This window comes from Ranitomeya imitator, unplaced genomic scaffold, assembly GCF_032444005.1.
Source record: "Ranitomeya imitator isolate aRanImi1 unplaced genomic scaffold, aRanImi1.pri SCAFFOLD_458, whole genome shotgun sequence".
Taxonomy (NCBI): domain Eukaryota; kingdom Metazoa; phylum Chordata; class Amphibia; order Anura; family Dendrobatidae; genus Ranitomeya; species Ranitomeya imitator.
The window spans coordinates 9,216-33,998 of record NW_027194712.1 but is presented as its reverse complement, the minus strand read 5'-3'; the positions used below and the strand labels follow the sequence as shown (position 1 = coordinate 33,998).

Below are 24,783 nucleotides of genomic sequence, written 5' to 3'. Positions count from 1 at the left end.
AGAATACGTCAGCATAGCACCAATAGCACTTGGGAAGAGAAGAAAGGTCTGCGGGTACCTCGGTAGTAGAAACCTGTACACACTCACTCACACACCTGCCCATACAAGACTTACTCCAACCCAATATTCTCCCTGATGACCACTCAATATGTGGGGAGTGGAAACGGAGCCAGGGTATTCCCAGCAAAATCTCATCCATTCCCTCGGGAAGAACAAGAAGGGAAATAATCTCCTGGTGGGAAGGGGACATGGACAGCGAGAATGGAACTGTCTGGTGTGTGATTTGCAGTGGAAGTGTCGCCCCATTCACAACTCTAACTGTAACAGGTTTGGCGAGCATGACTAGTGGTATAGCGTGGCGCAGAGCAAAAGCAGAGGACATGAAGTTTCCCTCTGCTCCTGAATCCACACAAAGCTCGACTGATAGAGTGGAGGAGCCTAACAGGATTGTCCCTTTAAAGGACAGTTTGGAGGAAAATGCAGCTGTGTCTAGTGAACCTCCCCCAATGGTTACTAGACGCGATCGTTTCCCGACCGCCGTGGACATTTATTGGCGTAATGTCCTAGTTGATGACAGTTTTTACAAACCATGAGTACTCAAGCGGCCTGAGACTTAGGTCCCGCTCGAGAAACCTCCATGGCCTCATGGGAGTCGGACGCCAAGACAGGAGATTCTAGAGGTTTGGCGAAGGTGGGAGCCAGCCGAAACCTCTGCCTACACTGGGTCCGCTCTAACCTCCGCTCGTGAAAACGGAGGTCGATGAGGGTAGATACAGAAATAAGCTCCTCCAGTGTGGCGGGTATCTCCCTGGTGGCCAAGGCGTCCTTCACGTGGTCTGCCAGTCCCCTCCAGAACACCGGAATAAGAACTTTGTCTGGCCACTCTAACTCTGAAGCTAGAGTCCGGAACTGGATGGCAAACTGGCTGACCACGGACGAGCCCTGAGTAATAGTCAACAACTGGAGCGCGGTATCGTGGGTAACACGAGGTCCTAAAAAGACCTACTTCAGAGCGTCCAGGAAGAGAGGAGCACTCTGTACCACACGATCATCTCGCTCCCAAAGTGGCGTTGCCCACTCCAACGCCCTGCCCGACAAGAGAGATAGGATAAATCCCACTCTCGCCCGTTCCGTAGGGAAACGTGACGCCAGGAGCTCAAGGTGTATGGAGCACTGGCTCATGAATCCGCGACATAGTTTACTGTCGCCAGCAAACTTGTCAGGAAGCGGGAGATGGGATAAAGTCGGAGCAGGGATGGCAGCGGACAAACTGGCTGCGGTTACACTCGCAGCTTGAACAGCGACAGCAGTGACATCCACAGCTGAGGTTGAACGCTCAAGAGCCGCCAACCTTCCCTCCAGCTGCTGGATGTACCGCTGTAAACGCTGATCGTCCGCCATTTACTAGCCAGACCCTGGCGCTAGTGTTCTGTTAGGACTGGCGGAACGCACCAAGAAAGATGTAATAGATGCGTTCGCAGTCCGGGGTCCACCGTGCAGGTGAAAACCTGCTGCTAGTAAATGGCAGCGTAATATGGCGGTGGAAGTGAACCCGGTAAAGCCACAGGTCCGCAATACCGCACTAAAGAGTGCAAGCAAGGAGTCAGCGAACACAACCCCAAGACACAGGATTGAAGTCCGATTAGACCACTTGCTGACACAACACCGCAACTGGGTGTGTTAGGCAACTATAGTAATTAGAGCACCGAAGTGCGAACTGTGCCGTGCTGGCAGACACCACTAAGAACCCAGACGTGGGTCAGGAAGCGCACTACTGGCGCGTGGCGCCGCACTGGCGGTCACAGCAATAGACGCTGATACGTGTGTGACACGTTGAGTGGTTAGTCGGGCGCTAGATAGCAGCCATACTCCATACGCGAACAGTCATACAATAGGGTAGGGGTATTTAATGAACGACTTGCACTCACAACAAACACACGTATACAATTGTACACTAGCGCATGGCCGTGCGGTCATGCACAGTTTATATAGTTGCAGCACAGGAAGTAGCTACAGAAGTTTTGCCCTTTCAGGACCTGCCAAGAGGACCAATGGGATGTGCTGCAGTGCCTGAGCATGTGACCCTCGATCTCCAACGGGAGATCTTGCCCTGGGCATGCTCAGTGTGTGCAAATAAGGACTTAGTCCCAGAGAAGCCCGCTCGCTGCTGCCCAGCACTGGCTTTAATGGCAAAAGCTGGAGAAGCAACAGCAAGCCTAAGCACCGAGTGAGACTGAGCCAGACGCAAGGACCGTCGTTTCTGCTGAGCAGGTTTACCTGCGGCAGGAGAGGAATGGGAGACCGCAGCAGAATCGGCCCGAGATTCCCCCTGTGCAGAAGCGGGAACTCGACCCCTAACACAAGGGCTTCTGTAATTGGTTGCAAAAATCACATGACCCTCTCCTTATAAAAAAGCGGATATGTTGTTTTGGTGGCATGATTTTGTCAGTGTAACAGTACAGAGAGGCTGCTACAGTGGCTGCTGCAAGTTTTCAGATAGTTAGAAATGCAGTTTAGTGTCAGTTTCTTCAGCTATATTGGATCCTGTGTAAAATCAACCTTCCTTCATCTAAAATGATTGTGCTAATATTGTGGTGCAGGCAGGGTGCCACATTTCCTTATCACAATTGGATTAATATTTTGGTGCAGGAAGAAAGCTACATTTCCTATTCAAAATCGTTTGCACTAACATTGTGGTGTAGGCAGGAGGCCAGATTTCCTAATGAAAATAGTTTGGGCTAATATTGTAGTGCAGGCAGAAAGCCACATTTCCCAATCATGATCTTTTGGGCTAATATTGTGGTGCCAGCAGGATGTCACATTTCCTAATCAAACTTGTTTGGGCTAAGATTTTGTGGTGCAGAAAGGAGGTCACATTTCTTTATCTAAATTATTTGTGCTAATACTGTCTTGCAGGCTTGTCATCACATTTCAGAATCTAAATCCTATTAGCTATTAGTGTGGTCCAGACACCAGGCTATATTTTTTAATCTGAATCCTTTCTGACAACAGATTATTCCAGACACACTAAATCTTCTGCTCTATTATTGTGGTGTACGCAGGAGGCCACATTTCCTAATTTAAATAGTTTGTGCGAATATTCTGGTGCAGGCAGAAGACCACATTTCCTAATCTATATCGTTTGTGCTAATAGGAGGCCACATTTTCTAATCTAAATAGTTTGTGCTAATATTCTGGTGCAGGCAGGAGGACACATTTCCTAATCTAATATTAGCCAAATATTGGTTATTGTTAGTCAAACATTACATTAATAATTAATATGTGGAATAAAGCCCTGTAACAGAAACCCATCAGCATCTTATTATTGTTGTGTCAATGACTTCACAAAGGCATCCTACTACCACATAAAACCTCTTAACATTTTGGGCACAAAGGGGAAGGAACCAAAGTACCTCCAGTCCTTTAAGATTTTCTTATAAAAACTATTTATTGTTTGAGTTTCCCTTAGTAGTAGAAAATATGAAATGTGGTTTACTTGAACATCTATGCAAACAGCATATGATATCTGATGATTGTATATGATTTCATAATTTCGAAAATATACCTGAGCAGACGACTCCAGCATCTTCATTATGTCCACAGTTATGCACTGTAAATGGTTGGTGTAGACAGTCCCATACGTGTTGTTCATTGCCGGTGCATTGCACATCATCCAATACAATTACTCCTTGTCCTTGGCCAAATGCAGCACTGCCATTAAATGCAAGAGCTTGGCCACAATTTAACTGACGGCATACAACTTGTGCAGCATTAATATCCCAATAATCATCACACACAGTTCCCCATGCTCCATTATAGAGGATTTCTACACGACCGTTACATTGACCATTGCCATTTACCAGTCTTATTGACAAGTCTGAACCTGAACCTAAAAAAAAGGAGAACGGTCATTTCTAAAAACAATGTATTATAAATTATCTTAAAGGGAACCTGACAGGTCCCCTATAAAGCATTTGTATTATTGTTACTAAATACCCTGCCTATTCAGCCCTTTGTAGTGTTTAAAACCTAAATACATGTTAAAAAAAATTCTTTATAAATAGTGATGAGTTGACTTATCCGGAAAACTTTCAGCAATCTCAAATTTGGCACGAACATAGCTCATTTGGATTTGTGCACGGATTTAAGAGCATTTTCCCTTAAAGTCAGCAGAATTCAGGAACAGTTCAGTAAATGATTGTGTTTCCACTAATGCTTTTGTTAGGACTTTGGATAGGATAGTGGTGCTGTATGTTGAGCGGGGGGGGGGGGGGTCTTTAATGAGGGGATTTAGTGTGAAGAGGTCAGAGGAACGGCGGACTGTTTTTCTTTTTTAATTTTTTCTCTTTATGTTAACTTAATGTGTGTAGATTCTGGCAGACGATCACACCACAAATACCTTCCACAATGTCCAGACACAAGGGCTTCTGTAATTGGTTGCAAAAATCACATGACCCTCTCCTTATAAAAAAGCGGATATGTGTTTTTGGTGGCATGATTTTGTCAGTGTAACAGTACAGAGAGGCTGCTACAGTGGCTGCTGCAAGTTTTCAGATAGTTAGAAATGCAGTTTAGTGTCAGTTTCTTCAGCTACATTGGATCCTGTGTAAAATCAACCTTCCTTCATCTAAAATGATTGTGGTAATAGTGTGGTGAAAGCAGGGCGCCACATTTCCTAATCACAATTAATTGGATTAATATTTTGGTGCAGGAAGGAGGCTACATTTCCTATTCAAAATCGTTTGCACTAACATTGTGGCGTAGGCAGGAGGCCAGATTTCCTAATGAAAATAGTTTGGGCTAATATTGTGGTGCAGGCAGAAAGCCACATTTCCCAATCATGATCTTTTGGGCTAATATTGTGGTGCCAGCAGGATGTCACATTTCCTAATCAAACTTGTTTGGGCTAAGATTTTGTGGTGCAGAAAGGAGGTCACATTTCTTTATCTAAATTATTTGTGCTAATACTGTCTTGCAGGCTTGTCATCACATTTCAGAATCTAAATCCTTTTAGCTAATAGTGTGGTCCAGACACCAGCCTACATTTTTTAATCTGAATCCTTTCTGACAACAGTTTATTCCAGACACAATAAATCTTCTGCTCTATTATTGTGGTGTACGCAGGAGGCCACATTTCCTAATCTAAATAGTTTGTGCGAATATTCTGGTGCAGGCAGAAGACCACATTTCCTAATCTATATCGTTTGTGCTAATAGGAGGCCACATTTTCTAATCTAAATAGTTTGTGCTAATATTCTGGTGCAGGCAGGAGGACACATTTCCTAATCTAATATTAACCAAATATTGGTTATTGTTAGTCAAACATTACATTAATAATTAATATGTGGAATAAAGCCCTGTAACAGAAACCCATCAGCATCTTATTATTGTTGTGTCAATGACTTCACAAAGGCATCCTACTACCACATAAAACCTCTTAACGTTTTGAACTTAATGGGGAGGGAACCAAAGTACCTCCAGTCCTTTAAGATTTTCTTATAAAAACTATTTATTGTTTGAGTTTCCCTTAGTAGTAGAAAATATGAAATGTGGATTACTTGAACATCTATGCAAACAGCATATGATATCTGATGATTGTATATGATTTCATAATTTCGAAAATATACCTGAGCAGACGACTCCAGCATCTTCATTATGTCCACAGTTATGCACTGTAAATGGTTGGTGTAGACAGTCCCATACGTGTTGTTCATTGCCGGTGCATTGCACATCATCCAATACAATTACTCCTTGTCCTTGGCCAAATGCAGCACTGCCATTAAATGCAAGAGCTTGGCCACAATTTAACTGACGGCATACAACTTGTGCAGCATTAATATCCCAATAATCATCACACACAGTTCCCCATGCTCCATTATAGAGGATTTCTACACGACCGTTACATTGACCATTGCCCTTTACCAGTCTTATTGACAAGTCTGAACCTGAACCTAAAAAAAAGGAGAATGGTCATTTCTAAAAACAATGTATTATAAATTATCTTAAAGGGAACCTGACAGGTCCCCTATAAAGCATTTGCATTATTGTTACTAAATACCCTGCCTATTCAGCCCTTTGTAGTGTTTAAAACCTAAATACATGTTAAAAAAATTCTTTATAAATAGTGATGAGCGGACTTATCCGGAAAACTTTCAGCAATCTCAAATTTGGCACGAACATAGCTCATTTGGATTTGTGCACGGATTTAAGAGCATTTTCCCTTAAAGTCAGCAGAATTCAGGAACAGTTCAGTAAATGATTGTGTTTCCACTAATGCTTTTGTTAGGACTTTGGATAGGATAGTGGTGCTGTATGTTGAGCGGGGGGGGGTCTTTAATGAGGGGATTTAGTGTGGAGAGGTCAGAGGAACGGCGGACTGTTTTTCTTTTTTAATTTTTTCTCTTTATGTTAACTTAATGTGTGTAGATTCTGGCAGACGATCACACCACAAATACCTTCCATAATGTCCAGACACAAGGGCTTCTGTAATTGGTTGCAAAAATCACATGACCCTCTCCTTATAAAAAAGCGGATATGTGTTTTTGTTGGCATGATTTTGTCAGTGTAACAGTACAGAGAGGCTGCTACAGTGGCTGCTGCAAGTTTTCAGATAGTTAGAAATGCAGTTTAGTGTCAGTTTCTTCAGCTATATTGGATCCTGTGTAAAATCAACCTTCCTTCATCTAAAATGATTGTGCTAATAGTGTGGTGAAGGCAGGGCGCCACATTTCCTAATCACAATTAATTGGATTAATATTTTGGTGCAGGAAGGAGGCTACATTTCCTATTCAAAATCGTTTGCACTAACATTGTGGCGTAGGCAGGAGGCCAGATTTCCTAATGAAAATAGTTTGGGCTAATATTGTGGTGCAGGCAGAAAGCCACATTTCCCAATCATGATCTTTTGGGCTAATATTGTGGTGCCAGCAGGATGTCACATTTCCTAATCAAACTTGTTTGGGCTAAGATTTTGTGGTGCAGAAAGGAGGTCACATTTCTTTATCTAAATTATTTGTGCTAATACTGTCTTGCAGGCTTGTCATCACATTTCAGAATCTAAATCCTTTTAGCTAATAGTGTGGTCCAGACACCAGCCTACATTTTTTAATCTGAATCCTTTCTGACAACAGTTTATTCCAGACACAATAAATCTTCTGCTCTATTTTTGTGGTGTACGCAGGAGGCCACATTTCCCAATCTAAATAGTTTGTGCGAATATTCTGGTGCAGGCAGAAGACCACATTTCCTAATCTATATCGTTTGTGCTAATAGGAGGCCACATTTTCTAATCTAAATAGTTTGTGCTAATATTCTGGTGCAGGCAGGAGGACACATTTCCTAATCTAATATTAGCCAAATATTGGTTATTGTTAGTCAAACATTACATTAATAATTAATATGTGGAATAAAGCCCTGTAACAGAAACCCATCAGCATCTTATTATTGTTGTGTCAATGACTTCACAAAGGCATCCTACTACCACATAGAACCTCTTAACATTTTGGACTTAATGGGGAAGGAACCAAAGTACCTCCAGTCCTTTAAGATTTTCTTATAAAAACTATTTATTGTTTGAGTTTCCCTTAGTAGTAGAAAATATGAAATGTGGATTACTTGAACATCTATGCAAACAACATATGATATCAGATGATTGTATAAGATTTCATCATTTCAAAAATATACCTGAGCAGACGACTCCAGCATCTTCATTATGTCCACAGTTATGCACTGTAAATGGTTGGTGTAGACAGTCCCATACGTGTTGTTCATTGCCGGTGCATTGCACATCATCCAATACAATTACTCCTTGTCCTTGGCCAAATGCAGCACTGCCATTAAATGCAAGTGATTGGCCACAATTTAACTGACGGCATACAACTTGTGCAGCATTAATATCCCAATAATCATCACACACAGTTCCCCATGCTCCATTATAGAGGATTTCTACACGACCGTTACATTGACCATTGCCATTTACCAGTCTTATTGACAAGTCTGAACCTGAACCTAAAAAAAAGGAGAATGGTCATTTCTAAAAACAATGTATTATAAATTATCTTAAAGGGAACCTGACAGGTCCCCTATAAAGCATTTGTATTATTGTTACTAAATACCCTGCCTATTCAGCCCTTTGTAGTGTTTAAAACCTAAATACATGTTAAAAAAATTCTTTATAAATAGTGATAAGCGAACTTATCCGAAAAACTTTCAGCACTCTCAAATTTGGCACGAACATAGCTCATTTGGATTTGTGCACGGATTTAAGAGCATTTTCCCTTAAAGTCAGCAGAATTCAGGAACAGTTTAGTAAATGATTGTGTTTCCACTAATGCTTTTGGTAGGAATTTGGCTAGGATAGTGGTGCTGTATTTTGAGCGGGGAAATCTTTAATGAGGGGATTTAGTGTGGAGAGGTCAGAGGAATGGCGGACTGTTTTTCTTTTTTAATTTTTTCTCTTTATGTTAACTTAATGTGTGTAGATTCTGGCAGACAATCACACCACAATACCTTCCACAATGTCCAGACACAAGGGCTTCTGCAATTGGTTGCAAAAATCACATAACCCTCTCCTTATAAAAAAGCGGATATGTTGTTTTGGTGGCATGATTTTGTCAGTGTAACAGTACAGAGAGGCTGCTACAGTGGCTGCTGCAAGTTTTCAGATAGTTAGAAATGCAGTTTAGTGTCAGTTTCTTCAGCTATATTGGATCCTGTGTAAAATCAACCTTCCTTCATCTAAAATGATTGTGCTAATAGTGTGGTGCAGGCAGGGTGCCACATTTCCTAATCACAATTAATTGGATTAATATTTTGGTGCAGGAAGGAGGCTACATTTCCTATTCAAAATTGTTTGCACTAACATTGTGGTGTAGGCAGGAGGCCAGATTTCCTAATGAAAATAGTTTGGGCTAATATTGTGGTGCAGGCAGAAAGCCACATTTCCCAATCATGATCTTTTGGGCTAATATTGTGGTGCCAGCAGGATGTCACATTTCCTAATCAAACTTGTTTGGGCTAAGATTTTGTGGTGCAGAAAGGAGGTCACATTTCTTTATCTAAATTATTTGTGCTAATACTGTCTTGCAGGCTTGTCATCACATTTCAGAATCTAAATCCTTTTAGCTAATAGTGTGGTCCAGACACCAGCCTACATTTTTTAATCTGAATCCTTTCTGACAACAGTTTATTCCAGACACAATAAATCTTCTGCTCTATTATTGTGGTGTACGCAGGAGGCCACATTTCCTAATCTAAATAGTTTGTGCGAATATTCTGGTGCAGGCAGAAGACCACATTTCCTAATCTATATCGTTTGTGCTAATAGGAGGCCACATTTTCTAATCTAAATAGTTTGTGCTAATATTCTGGTGCAGGCAGGAGGACACATTTCCTAATCTAATATTAACCAAATATTGGTTATTGTTAGTCAAACATTACACTAATAATTATGTGGAATAAAGCCCTGTAACAGAAACCCATCAGCATCTTATTATTGTTGTGTCAATGACTTCACAAAGGCATCCTACTACCACATAAAACCTCTTAACGTTTTGGACTTAATGGGGAAGGAACCAAAGTACCTCCAGTCCTTTAAGATTTTCTTATAAAAACTATTTATTGTTTGGGTTTCCCTTAGTAGTAGAAAATATGAAATGTGGATTACTTGAACATCTATGCAAACAGCATATGATATCTGATGATTGTATATGATTTCATAATTTCGAAAATATACCTGAGCAGACGACTCCAGCATCTTCATTATGTCCACAGTTATGCACTGTAAATGGTTGGTGTAGACAGTCCCATACGTGTTGTTCATTGCCGGTGCATTGCACATCATCCAATACAATTACTCCTTGTCCTTGGCCAAATGCAGCACTGCCATTAAATGCAAGAGCTTGGCCACAATTTAACTGACGGCATACAACTTGTGCAGCATTAATATCCCAATAATCATCACACACAGTTCCCCATGCTCCATTATAGAGGATTTCTACACGACCGTTACATTGACCATTGCCATTTACCAGTCTTATTGACAAGTCTGAACCTGAACCTAAAAAAAAGGAGAATGGTCATTTCTAAAAACAATGTATTATAAATTATCTTAAAGGGAACCTGACAGGTCCCCTATAAAGCATTTGTATTATTGTTACTAAATACCCTGCCTATTCAGCCCTTTGTAGTGTTTAAAACCTAAATACATGTTAAAAAAATTCTTTATAAATAGTGATGAGCGGACTTATCCGGAAAACTTTCAGCAATCTCAAATTTGGCACGAACATAGCTCATTTGGATTTGTGCACGGATTTAAGAGCATTTTCCCTTAAAGTCAGCAGAATTCGGGAACAGTTCAGTAAATGATTGGGTTTCCACTAATGCTTTTGTTAGGACTTTGGTTAGGATAGCGGTGCTGTATGTTGAGCAGGGGGGTCTTTAATGAGGGGATTTAGTGTGGAGAGGTCAGAGGAACGGCAGACTGTTTTTCTTTTTTAATTTTTTCTCTTTATGTTAACTTAATGTGTGTAGATTCTGGCAGACGATCACACAACAAATACCTTCCACAATGTCCAGACACAAGGGCTTCTGTAATTGGTTGCAAAAATCACATGACCCTCTCCTTATAAAAAGCGGATATGTTGTTTTGTTGGCATGATTTTGTCAGTGTCACAATACAGAGAGGCTGCTACAGTGGCTGCTGCAAGTTTTCAGATAGTTAGAAATGCAGTTTAGTGTCAGTTTCTTCAGCTATATTGGATCCTGTGTAAAATCAACCTTTCTTCATCTAAAATGATTGTGCTAATAGTGTGGTGCAGGCAGGGTGCCACATTTCCTAATCACAATTAATTGGATTAATATTTTGGTGCAGGAAGGAGGCTACATTTCCTATTCAAAATCGTTTGCACTAACATTGTGGTGTAGGCAGGAGGCCAGATTTGCTAATGAAAATAGTTTGGGCTAATATTGTGCTGTAGGCAGAAAGCCACATTTCCCAATCATGATCTTTTGGGCTAATATTGTGGTGCCAGCAGGATGTCACATTTCCTAATCAAACTTGTTTGGGCTAAGATTTTGTTGAACAGAAAGGAGGTCACATTTCTATATCTAAATTATTTGTGCTAATACTGTCTTGCAGGCTTGTCATCACATTTCAGAATCTAAATACTTTTAGCTAATAGTGTGGTCCAGACACCAGCCTACATTTTTTAATCTGAATCCTTTCTGACAACAGTTTATTCCAGACACTAAATCTTCTGCTCTATTATTGTGGTGTACGCAGGAGACCACATTAACTAATCTAAATAGTTTGTGCTAATATTCTGGTGCAGGCAGGAGGACACATTTCCTAATCTAATATTAGCCAAATATTGGTTATTGTTAGTCAAACATTACATTAATAATTAATATGTGGAATAAAGCCCTGTAACAGAAACCCATCAGCATCTTATTATTGTTGTGTCAATGACTTCACAAAGGCATCCTACTACCACATAGAACCTCTTAACATTTTGGACTTAATGGGGAAGGAATCAAAGTACCTCCAGTCCTTTAAGATTTTCTTATAAAAACTATTTATTGTTTGAGTTTCCCTTAGTAGTAGAAAATATGAAATGTGGATTACTTGAACATCTATGCAAACAACATATGATATCAGATGATTGTATAAGATTTCATCATTTCAAAAATATACCTGAGCAGACGACTCCAGCATCTTCATTATGTCCACAGTTATGCACTGTAAATGGTTGGTGTAGACAGTCCCATACGTGTTGTTCATTGCCGGTGCATTGCACATCATCCAATACAATTACTCCTTGTCCTTGGCCAAATGCAGCACTGCCATTAAATGCAAGTGCTTGGCCACAATTTAACTGACGGCATACAACTTGTGCAGCATTAATATCCCAATAATCATCACACACAGTTCCCCATGCTCCATTATAGAGGATTTCTACACGACCGTTACATTGACCATTGCCATTTACCAGTCTTATTGACAAGTCTGAACCTGAACCTAAAAAAAAGGAGAATGGTCATTTCTAAAAACAATGTATTATAAATTATCTTAAAGGGAACCTGACAGGTCCCCTATAAAGCATTTGTATTATTGTTACTAAATACCCTGCCTATTCAGCCCTTTGTAGTGTTTAAAACCTAAATACATGTTAAAAAAATTCTTTATAAATAGTGATAAGCGGACTTATCCGAAAAACTTTCAGCAATCTCAAATTTGGCACGAACATAGCTCATTTGGATTTGTGCACGGATTTAAGAGCATTTTCCCTTAAAGTCAGCAGAATTCAGGAACAGTTTAGTAAATGATTGTGTTTCCACTAATGCTTTTGTTAGGAATTTGGCTAGGATAGTGGTGCTGTATTTTGAGCGGGGGAGTCTTTAATGAGGGGATTTAGTGTGGAGAGGTCAGAGGAATGGCGGACTGTTTTTCTTTTTTAATTTTTTCTCTTTATGTTAACTTAATGTGTGTAGATTCTGGCAGACAATCACACCACAAATACCTTCCACAATGTCCAGACACAAGGGCTTCTGCAATTGGTTGCAAAAATCACATAACCCTCTCCTTATAAAAAAGCGGATATGTTGTTTTGGTGGCATGATTTTGTCAGTGTAACAGTACAGAGAGGCTGCTACAGTGGCTGCTGCAAGTTTTCAGATAGTTAGAAATGCAGTTTAGTGTCAGTTTCTTCAGCTATATTGGATCCTGTGTAAAATCAACCTTCCTTCATCTAAAATGATTGTGCTAATAGTGTGGTGCAGGCAGGGTGCCACATTTCCTAATCACAATTAATTGGATTAATATTTTGGTGCAGGAAGGAGGCTACATTTCCTATTCAAAATTGTTTGCACTAACATTGTGGTGTAGGCAGGAGGCCAGATTTCCTAATGAAAATAGTTTGGGCTAATATTGTGGTGCAGGCAGAAAGCCACATTTCCCAATCATGATCTTTTGGGCTAATATTGTGGTGCCAGCAGGATGTCACATTTCCTAATCAAACTTGTTTGGGCTAAGATTTTGTGGTGCAGAAAGGAGGTCACATTTCTTTATCTAAATTATTTGTGCTAATACTGTCTTGCAGGCTTGTCATCACATTTCAGAATCTAAATCCTTTTAGCTAATAGTGTGGTCCAGACACCAGCCTACATTTTTTAATCTGAATCCTTTCTGACAACAGTTTATTCCAGACACAATAAATCTTCTGCTCTATTATTGTGGTGTACGCAGGAGGCCACATTTCCTAATCTAAATAGTTTGTGCGAATATTCTGGTGCAGGCAGAAGACCACATTTCCTAATCTATATCGTTTGTGCTAATAGGAGGCCACATTTTCTAATCTAAATAGTTTGTGCTAATATTCTGGTGCAGGCAGGAGGACACATTTCCTAATCTAATATTAACCAAATATTGGTTATTGTTAGTCAAACATTACACTAATAATTATGTGGAATAAAGCCCTGTAACAGAAACCCATCAGCATCTTATTATTGTTGTGTCAATGACTTCACAAAGGCATCCTACTACCACATAAAACCTCTTAACGTTTTGGACTTAATGGGGAAGGAACCAAAGTACCTCCAGTCCTTTAAGATTTTCTTATAAAAACTATTTATTGTTTGGGTTTCCCTTAGTAGTAGAAAATATGAAATGTGGATTACTTGAACATCTATGCAAACAGCATATGATATCTGATGATTGTATATGATTTCATAATTTCGAAAATATACCTGAGCAGACGACTCCAGCATCTTCATTATGTCCACAGTTATGCACTGTAAATGGTTGGTGTAGACAGTCCCATACGTGTTGTTCATTGCCGGTGCATTGCACATCATCCAATACAATTACTCCTTGTCCTTGGCCAAATGCAGCACTGCCATTAAATGCAAGAGCTTGGCCACAATTTAACTGACGGCATACAACTTGTGCAGCATTAATATCCCAATAATCATCACACACAGTTCCCCATGCTCCATTATAGAGGATTTCTACATGACCGTTACATTGACCATTGCCATTTACCAGTCTTATTGACAAGTCTGAACCTGAACCTAAAAAAAAGGAGAATGGTCATTTCTAAAAACAATGTATTATAAATTATCTTAAAGGGAACCTGACAGGTCCCCTATAAAGCATTTGTATTATTGTTACTAAATACCCTGCCTATTCAGCCCTTTGTAGTGTTTAAAACCTAAATACATGTTAAAAAAATTCTTTATAAATAGTGATGAGCGGACTTATCCGGAAAACTTTCAGCAATCTCAAATTTGGCACGAACATAGCTCATTTGGATTTGTGCACGGATTTAAGAGCATTTTCCCTTAAAGTCAGCAGAATTCGGGAACAGTTCAGTAAATGATTGGGTTTCCACTAATGCTTTTGTTAGGACTTTGGTTAGGATAGCGGTGCTGTATGTTGAGCAGGGGGGTCTTTAATGAGGGGATTTAGTGTGGAGAGGTCAGAGGAACGGCAGACTGTTTTTCTTTTTTAATTTTTTCTCTTTATGTTAACTTAATGTGTGTAGATTCTGGCAGACGATCACACAACAAATACCTTCCACAATGTCCAGACACAAGGGCTTCTGTAATTGGTTGCAAAAATCACATGACCCTCTCCTTATAAAAAGCGGATATGTTGTTTTGTTGGCATGATTTTGTCAGTGTCACAATACAGAGAGGCTGCTACAGTGGCTGCTGCAAGTTTTCAGATAGTTAGAAATGCAGTTTAGTGTCAGTTTCTTCAGCTATATTGGATCCTGTGTAAAATCAACCTTTCTTCATCTAAAATGATTGTGCTAATAGTGTGGTGCAGGCAGGGTGCCACATTTCCTAATCACAATTAATTGGATTAATATTTTGGTGCAGGAAGGAGGCTACATTTCCTATTCAAAATCGTTTGCACTAACATTGTGGTGTAGGCAGGAGGCCAGATTTGCTAATGAAAATAGTTTGGGCTAATATTGTGCTGTAGGCAGAAAGCCACATTTCCCAATCATGATCTTTTGGGCTAATATTGTGGTGCCAGCAGGATGTCACATTTCCTAATCAAACTTGTTTGGGCTAAGATTTTGTTGAACAGAAAGGAGGTCACATTTCTATATCTAAATTATTTGTGCTAATACTGTCTTGCAGGCTTGTCGTCACATTTCAGAATCTAAATCCTTTTAGCTAATAGTGTGGTCCAGACACCAGCCTACATTTTTTAATCTGAATCCTTTCTGACAACAGTTTATTCCAGACACTAAATCTTCTGCTCTATTATTGTGGTGTACGCAGGAGACCACATTAACTAATCTAAATAGTTTGTGCTAATATTCTGGTGCAGGCAGGAGGACACATTTCCTAATCTAATATTAGCCAAATATTGGTTATTGTTAGTCAAACATTACATTAATAATTAATATGTGGAATAAAGCCCTGTAACAGAAACCCATCAGCATCTTATTATTGTTGTGTCAATGACTTCACAAAGGCATCCTACTACCACATAGAACCTCTTAACATTTTGGACTTAATGGGGAAGGAACCAAAGTACCTCCAGTCCTTTAAGATTTTCTTATAAAAACTATTTATTGTTTGAGTTTCCCTTAGTAGTAGAAAATATGAAATGTGGATTACTTGAACATCTATGCAAACAACATATGATATCAGATGATTGTATAAGATTTCATCATTTCAAAAATATACCTGAGCAGACGACTCCAGCATCTTCATTATGTCCACAGTTATGCACTGTAAATGGTTGGTGTAGACAGTCCCATACGTGTTGTTCATTGCCGGTGCATTGCACATCATCCAATACAATTACTCCTTGTCCTTGGCCAAATGCAGCACTGCCATTAATTGCAAGTGCTTGGCCACAATTTAACTGACGGCATACAACTTGTGCAGCATTAATATCCCAATAATCATCACACACAGTTCCCCATGCTCCATTATAGAGGATTTCTACACGACCGTTACATTGACCATTGCCATTTACCAGTCTTATTGACAAGTCTGAACCTGAACCTAAAAAAAAGGAGAATGGTCATTTCTAAAAACAATGTATTATAAATTATCTTAAAGGGAACCTGACAGGTCCCCTATAAAGCATTTGTATTATTGTTACTAAATACCCTGCCTATTCAGCCCTTTGTAGTGTTTAAAACCTAAATACATGTTAAAAAAAATTCTTTATAAATAGTGATAAGCGGACTTATCCGAAAAACTTTCAGCAATCTCAAATTTGGCACGAACATAGCTCATTTGGATTTGTGCACGGATTTAAGAGCATTTTCCCTTAAAGTCAGCAGAATTCAGGAACAGTTTAGTAAATGATTGTGTTTCCACTAATGCTTTTGTTAGGAATTTGGCTAGGATAGTGGTGCTGTATTTTGAGCGGGGAAATCTTTAATGAGTAGTGTTGAGCATTCCGATACCGCAAGTATCGGGTATCGGCCGATATTTGCGGTATCGGAATTCCGATACTGAATTCCGATACTTCCCGCGTATCGGATACCGGAATCGGAAGTTCCCAGAATTCAAATTGAACGCAGCAGCCAATGAGGAATGAATGAAAGTGTGGGCACATCCTGTTTAGCATGGTGGGCATGTAAGTACTGGCAAGGCTTGGATTGGCTGCTGAAATGATGTCACTCTGCACTATAAAAAAGCGCTGCCGCCATTTTGCGCTCACTCTGCTGTGATTTCAGTTAGGGACAGGACGCTGTGTTCTAACTGAGGGCCAGTTGAGCTAGCTAATTGCTTTATTTTCCTTTCCAAAGGCTAATTTAGCAAAACGCTGTGTGTTCTTCACTGTTCACCTTGCTCTTGCCTTGCAGCGCTGTTTTAACAGCGTTCTGCAAGGTCTCTGTGTGTGTGTGTGTGTGCAGCTCACTCTGTAGTCTGTGTGCAGCCATATACCCGGTTGTATTCAGCTCAGGGGGGGTTCACACTGCCTCACACAGTTGTTCTTTTTTGCTCTTAGTGCAGCCTGCTGCACATTTTTTCTCAAATTTCCTATTAGTGTTTTTCCACCAGTCTCCAGCTCTATTGTGGAAAAACACTACATAGGATAACCTAGAGGGGGGTTTTTGGGCCTTGCAGCGCCGTTTACGGCTGTCTGCACGGTCTCCGTGTGAGCCCAGCTCGCCCTGTAGTCTGTGTGCAGCCATAGCCGGTTGGATTCAGCTCAGGGTTCGTTACTGGCTCATACCTTGAGAAAAATTTTCCTTTTTTTCAAATAGTGCAGCCTGTTTAAAATTTGAAAAAAAAAATTCCTATTAGTGTCTTTCCACTCGTATCCAGCTAAATAGTGGAAAAACACTATATAGGATAACCTAGAGGAGGGTTTTTTGGCCTTGCAGCGCCGTTTACGGCTGTCTGCACGGTCTCCGTGTGAGCCCAGCTCGCCCTGTAGTCTGTGTGCAGCCATAGCCGGTTGGATTCAGCTCAGGGTTCGTTACTGGCTCATACCTTGAGAAAAATTTTCCTTTTTTTCAAATAGTGCAGCCTGTTTAAAATTTGAAAAAAAAAATTCCTATTAGTGTCTTTCCACTCGTATCCAGCTAAATAGTGGAAAAACACTATATAGGATAACCTAGAGGAGGGTTTTTTGGCCTTGCAGCGCCGTTTACGGCTGTCTGCACGGTCTCCGTGTGAGCCCAGCTCGCCCTGTAGTCTGTGTGCAGCCATAGCCGGTTGGATTCAGCTCAGGGTTCGTTACTGGCTCATACCTTGAGAAAAATTTTCCTTTTTTTCAAATAGTGCAGCCTGTTTAAAATTTGAAAAAAAAAATTCCTATTAGTGTCTTTCCACTCGTATCCAGCTAAATAGTGGAAAAACACTATATAGGATAACCTAGAGGAGGGTTTTTTGGCCTTGCAGCGCCGTTTACGGCTGTCTGCACGGTCTCCGTGTGAGCGCAGCTCGCCCTGTAGTCTGTGTGCAGCCATAGCCGGTTGGATTCAGCTCAGGGTGCGTTACTGCCTCATACCTTGAAAAACAATTTCCTTTTTTTCAAATAGTGCAGCCAGTTTAAAATTTGAAAAAAAAAATTCCTATTAGTGTCTTTCCACTTGTATCCAGCTAAATAGTGGAAAAACACTATATAGGATAACCTAGAGGAGGGTTTCTTGGCCTTGCAGCGCCGTTTACGGCTGTCTGCACGGTCTCCGTGTGATTTAAACTAGCTCTGTAGCCCGATCTGCACCAAAAAAAAGGTTAAGTTCACCAAACACAACTTACACTTGTGTAGGCCACATTTGAAAAATAATAAAGTTTAGTCCACAATTTACAACATTAGTGTTTCTTACACCTGTTAGGAGGAGCATTACAGGAATAAGCACACTAAGGCCTTAGTACTTTTCTGCTTATCTTTATCTGTCAACCAAGATGAAGAGGGCAGGGAGTAAGGCACGTGGGCGTGGGCGCGGAGCAGGGAGAGGAGCAGGGAGAGGACGTGGTGATTCTGTGCCTGCTGCGGGCGCCGGTGACTCGTCGTCACTCAGTTTCAGCAGGGAACAGTCCTTCATGCGCAGCTTTGTCGGAGAGCGCCGTGCACCGCTGCTGCGTGAAGACCAAATTGAAGCCGTTGTCGGGTGGATGGCAGCTAACGCCTCGGCATCGACTTCAGTTAGTGCCACATCCTCTCAGGCACAGAGCACTGGAGAGCAGCCATCTGTCTCTTCACCACCTGCCAAATTGGCCAGGCAGTCAGAGAGCCCAGGACAGGAGCCGTCTCTACTTCTGTTCTCTGAATCTCTTGGCTTGGAAACAGGGGGCCAGCCAAGCAGCATTGGAGAAATGGAAGAAGAGGCAGTGTGCAGTGATGCCCAACACCTTTTTCTCTCTGACTCTGAAGAGGCAGGTGGGCCAGTGCCTCCGGTGACCACAGCGCAGTACGCATCTGATGATGAAACTCAGGTGCCGCTTTCTCGTGCGTACTGTGCTGCTGAGACTACCCAGGAGGAGCAGTTGGTGGCAGAGGGTAGTGGAGATGATGAGGTCCTTGACCCATCGTGGCGTGAGGAACAGGAAGGTGGTGGGAGCAGCTCAGAGGAAGAGCTTCCTCTTACGGGCCAAAGAGGGAGAGGGAGGGGGAAGACTGCGGAGCCTGTAGCCTCCACTTTGGCACCCGTTAGGAGCCTGTCTCTTTCCAAAGCCAAAAAGGGCGCTCCCAAGACTTGCAGTGCCTGGTCCTTTTTTGACACAGTTGCAGATGACATTTGTTTTGTCAAATGCAAGCTGTGTCATCATAAAGTAAAAAGAGGGAAAAATGTCAGCAACCTCAATACCACAAATATGTGGAAACATGTGCGGACCAGGCACGCGGTGGAGTTACAGAAACACACTGAAGATGTAGGCCAACCAACAGCGGCAGCTACCACCTCTTCAGCTCGTGTTGCCTCTTCCTCCAGCTCACGCACAGCTGGTTTGGCTTCCTCCCAGAGACCTTGTGTAATTCCACCCACAGCACCACCTTCCCAGTCATCCTCACACTCCCAGTCTACTCTACAGCCATCGGTAGTACAGGCATGGGAGAAAAGGCGGGCATTCTCGGCCAACCACCCCCGAGCACAGGCTCTGAATGCAGGCATTGCCAAACTGTTGTCCCTGGAAATGCTCTCGTTCAGGCTGGTGGAGACTGACAGCTTCCGTGACTTGATGGCATTGGCAGTCCCACAGTACAAGGTGCCCAGCCGCTTTTACTTCAGCAGGCAGGCTGTCCCTGCCCTGCACAGGCATGTTGAGGCAAACATAAAACATGCGCTACTGAACGCCGTCAGTAGCAAGGTCCACCTCACCACCGATGCGTGGACCAGTCAGCATGGACAGGGGCGATATGTTTCCCTCACTGCCCATTGGGTTAATGTTGTTGAGCCAGGTACAGATCGTGCGAGTGGCGCAGGACGTGTCCTGCCCACTCCAAGGATTGCAGGAATCCAGTCTGTACGCATCGACTCCTCCTCTTACACCAGTTCCTCTGATTCCTCTCTGCAGGATCCGTCACAGTCCACCTCCACATGGACCCGTGAACGTTTACCTATGACCGACATGAGCACAGCCGTGGCCAAACGTCAGCAGGCCGTCTTGAAACTAGTTTCATTGGGGCATCGAAGCCACACAGCGCAGGAGCTCTGGAATGCCATCAAGCAGGAGAGCGATGTGTGGTTACTGCCAGCGAATCTCCAGCCAGGCATGGTAGTGTGTGACAATGGCCGAAATCTGGTGGCAGCTTTGGCCCTTGGCAACCTCACTCACATCCCATGTCTGGCACATGTGCTCAATTTGGTTGTGCAGAGTTTTCTGAGGGACTATCCGGATCTTGATGCCCTGCTGCACAAGGTCCGCCTAGAGTGTGCTCACTTGCGGCGTTCCAGCTTGGCCAGATCCCGCATTGCTGCTCTGCAGCGCCGATTCCGCCTTCCGGAACACCGCATCATATGTGACCTACCTACCCGGTGGAATTCCACGTTACATATGTTGGAGCGGTTGTGTGAGCAGCAGCAAGCAGTTATGGAGTACCAGCTGCATCAGGCGCAAAGAAGTCGCAGTCAGCGCCGATCAGACTTCACAACCACAGAGTGGGCCACTATGAAGGACGTCTGCCAGGTTTTGCGTCCTTTTGATTATTCCACGCGGATGGCAAGTGCAGATGATGCACTAGTCAGCATGACTGTCCCCCTTATCTGCCTGCTTCAGCAAACTTTGCAAGGGTTAAGGGATGATGTGGTGGAAGAGGTGGAGGATGAGGAGTCACCTTTTCCATCAGCTTCTGGAGAGTCAGCGCCACGTGGTTCCTCACAAAGGGGTACGCAGGGGCCAATTTGTGAGGAGGATGAGGAGGAGTCAATGGAGGAGGAAGAGCTCCGTCCAGAGGAGGGAGCGACACAATTGTCCAGTGGTCAGTGTGTACAGCGAGGGTGGGGTGATGACGAGCGGGCAGAGATCATGTCTCAAGCAGGGGACAGCGTTTCTGGGCCGGTTGGCACTCTGCAGCACATGGTGGATTTCATGCTGCAGTGCCTGAGAAACGACCGCCGCATCGACCACATTCTCAACATGCCTGATTATTGGGTGTTCACCCTCCTCGATCCTCGCTACCGGGACAACGTCCAAAACCTCATCCCTGCGTTGACCCGGGAGCGTAAATTGCGGGAGTACCACGACACACTGGTGAATTCCATCATCTTCTCCTGTCCAACTGAGAGGAGTGCTGCTAGTGCTTTACAAAGCAGCTCAGTGCGTCGAGGCAGTGGGGGAGGCTCTGCCCAAAGAGGGAGCAGAAGCAGTGCCTCTGCCCAAGGCAAGCCCAGTATGGCACAACTCTGGCACACTTTTGTGTGCCCGCCCCAAATGTCTACACCATCACCGGCGGCTCCAGTCAGCAGGAGGCAACGGTTCCGTCAGATGGTGACAGACTACATGGCTTGCCCTCTTACTGTACTCCCAGACGGCTCTTCCCCGTTCAAGTTTTGGGTCTCTAAGCTGGATACATGGCCAGAGCTAAGCCAGTATGCATTGGAGGTGCTGGCTTGCCCTGCGGCTAGTGTCTTATCGGAACGTGTCTTTAGTGCCGCAGGTGGTGTACTAACAGACCGTCGCATGCGACTATCCTCCGATAACGTTGACCGGCTTACTTTCCTGAAAATGAACCAGGCCTGGATCTCGCAGGAATTTGCCACTCCTCTGCCTGATTAAGTAATTGGGTGTCATCCAGGTCTCCTGCTGTGTTCATCTTTCTACCACCTGAACTGCTATTCCTGGGCTCCAACACCGCCAGTTGCGGCTCAGAAGTGCAGGCTGCACAGTAAAAACATACGACCCAGTGTTATTGGGTTTCAGTAACGTCAGCTGATCCCCAGCTGTGTAGCCGGCAATGTGTCCTGCGACCGCCACGCTGGCACAACAACCTAAATGTAAGGGAACCTGTCCCCCCCCCCCCCCCCGTCGTTTGTTACTGAAAGAGCCATCTTGTGCAGCAGTAATGCTGCACAAGGAAAAGGTAGCTCTTTTTTTTTAGCTCTTTGCACACGCAGAACTTAACACTTATAAAATGTGTTCACTGATACCGTTATACCGTCCCGGAGCTGGGACTTTCCTTCGTAATGTGACGCAGCACAGCCGTCATTCCTACCCCCTTGGTGCCATGCGCTGCCTCCTCAGCGTTGTTTTAAGCTGTCACGGAGCCTGCGCTGTTCTGTTATCCCTTGGGCATGCCCTATTTGCGCTGCCTGTCTTCTGACATAATTTGGTGTCAGGCTGGCTGCGCCTGTGCGGCCGCGGTGCCCGAGATCCCGCCTCGCAGTGTCTTCTGATTGAGTCACACTGCGGGCCTGGGATCCATGGGCATGCGCAGTGCATATCTTCCCCTCGGGCTCTCGCTCATTTCCCTCCGCCTTCTTTAGACTGTGCGCCGTCAGCTGATCCCTAGCATGCCACGGCCGTGACACCGCACAGTCTGAAGAAGAGGGAAGGAGGGGAGTGAGAGTCGAGGTTATGCACTGTGCATGCCCATGGTTCCAAGGCCCGCAGTGGGATTACGTTAGATGAGACTGCGAGGTGGGATCTGGAGCAGCGTGGACGCACAGGCACTGACAGCCTGACACCAAATTATGTCAGAAGACAGGCAGCGCTAATTGGGCATGGCCAAGGGCTAACAGAACAGCGCAGGCTCCGTGGCAGCTTAAAACAACGCTGAGGAGGCAGCGCACGGCATCAAGGGGATAGGAATGACAGCTGTGCTGTGTCCCATTACGAAGGAAATTCGCACCTCCGGAACGGTTTAACGGTATAAAGGGACACATTTTTAGTGTTTACTTCGGTGTTTGCAAGGAGCATAATTAAAAGAGCAACCTTTTCCTTTTGCATCCTTAGTGCTGCACAACATGGCTCTTTCAGCTACAAACGTCTTGGGGGGGGGGGTTAAAGGTTTCCTTTCAACTTGCTCCAATCAGGCTTCGGCCTACACTCTGTTCCTCTGCTCCTCCTGCTGTCCCTGGGCTCTAACACCGCCAGTTGGTGCCTGGAAGTGCTGTGTGCACAGTCAACAGTCGCTCCTCTGTTATTGGGGTTCAGTAACGTCAGCTGATCCCCAGCTGTGTGTGCGGCAATACCTCCAATCTGCTCCTCCTGCTGTCCCTGGGCTCTAACACCGCCAGTTGGTGCCTGGAAGTGCTGTGTGCACAGTCAACAGTCGCTCCTCTGTTATTGGGGTTCAGTAACGTCAGCTGATCCCCAGCTGTGTGTGCGGCAATACCTCCAATCTGCTCCTCCTGCTGTCCCTGGGCTCTAACACCGCCAGTTGGTGCCTGGAAGTGCTGTGTGCACAGTCAACAGTCGCTCCTCTGTTATTGGGGTTCAGTAACGTCAGCTGATCCCCAGCTGTGTATCCGGCAACGTGTCATGCGACCGCCACGCTGGCACAACTAAAATGTAAGGGGACCTGTCCCCCCCCCCCCCTAGGCGTTTGTTACTGAAAGAGCCACCATGTGCAGCACTAATACTGCACAAGGGAAAGGTCGCTCTTGAAATTATGCTCCTTGCAAACGCTGAACTACACACTCATGTAATGTGTCCCCTCACACCGTCCAACCGTCCCGGAGGTGGGACTTTCCTTTGTAATGTGACACAGCACAGCCGTCATTGCTACCCCCTTGGCACCGTGCGCTGCCTCCTTAGCGTTGTTTGATTCCGTCATGGACCCTGCGCTGTTATGTTATCCCTTGGCCATGCACAGTTTGCGCTGCCCGTCCTCTGACATCATTTGTTGTCGTCCTGGCTGCGCCTGTGCGTCCACGCTGCCCGAAATCACACCTCGCAGTGTCGTCTAATGTGATCCCACAGTGGGCCTGGTATCCATGGCCATGCGCAGTGCATATACTAGCCTCTCACTCCCCTTCTTCACGCTTCTTCAGACTAGGCGGCGTCAGCTGATCCCTAATAGCATGCCACGGCCGTGACGCCGCACAGTCTGAAGAAGCAGGAAGGAGGTGAGTGAGAGGCGATGATATGCACTGCGCATGCCCATGGATCCCTGGCCCGCAGTGGGACTACATTAGATGACACTGCAAGGTTGGATCTCGGGCAGCTTGGACGCACAGGCACTGCCAGCCTGACACCTACATGATGTCAGAAGACGGGCACCGCTAACTGTGCATGGCCAAGGGATAACATTACAGTGCGGGCTCCGTGACAGAACCAAACAACGTTGAGGAGGTGGTGCCCGGCACCAAGGGGGTTGGAATGACGGCTGTGCTGTGTCACATTACAAAGGAAAGTCCCACTTCCGGGATGGTTTGACGGTGTGAGGGGACACATTATATGAGTGTGTACTTCAGCGTTTGCAAGGAGCATAATTTTCGGAGCCACCATTTTCCATGTGCAGTATTACTGCTGTACAAGATGGCTCTTTCAGCAACAAATGCCTGGGGGGGGGGGTTAAAGGTTCCCTTTCAACTTGCTCCACTGCAGGCTTCGGCCTACACTCTGCTCCTCTTTGATTCCCTGGGTTTCAACACTGTCAGTTGCCACCTGGAAGTGTTGTCTACACAGAAAAAAACACTAGGTGATGTGTCAGTGGGGTTCAGCACCGCCAGCTGTTCCCCTGCTGTGTAGTCGGCAACGTGTCCAGCACAAGCCACGCTGGCACAACAGAACAAAAGCTGCCACCAGTGCAGGCTTCGGCCTACACTCTGCTCCTCTCCTCCTCCTGCTGACCCTGGGCTCAAACACCGCTAGTTTTTGCCCGGAAGTGCTAGCTGCACAGAGAAAAACACCAGCCAA

General features: G+C 44.1%; 1 protein-coding gene across 1 annotated transcript in view; it reads right to left on the bottom strand.

Moving 5' to 3' along the window:
- Positions 1–15,789, bottom strand: part of LOC138656306 (scavenger receptor cysteine-rich domain-containing protein DMBT1-like) — a 47,840-nt gene extending 32,051 nt beyond the window's left edge. The window contains exons 1-4 of the mRNA XM_069743671.1: positions 15,703–15,789; positions 13,744–14,047; positions 11,693–12,016; positions 9,734–10,057 (exon numbers count right to left, since the gene is read on the bottom strand). Coding sequence (XP_069599772.1) covers positions 9,734–10,057; positions 11,693–12,016; positions 13,744–14,047; positions 15,703–15,789 — 1,039 coding nt within the window. The remainder of the gene's footprint in view (positions 1–9,733; positions 10,058–11,692; positions 12,017–13,743; positions 14,048–15,702) is intronic.
- Positions 15,790–24,783: the final 8,994 nt, after the last annotated feature.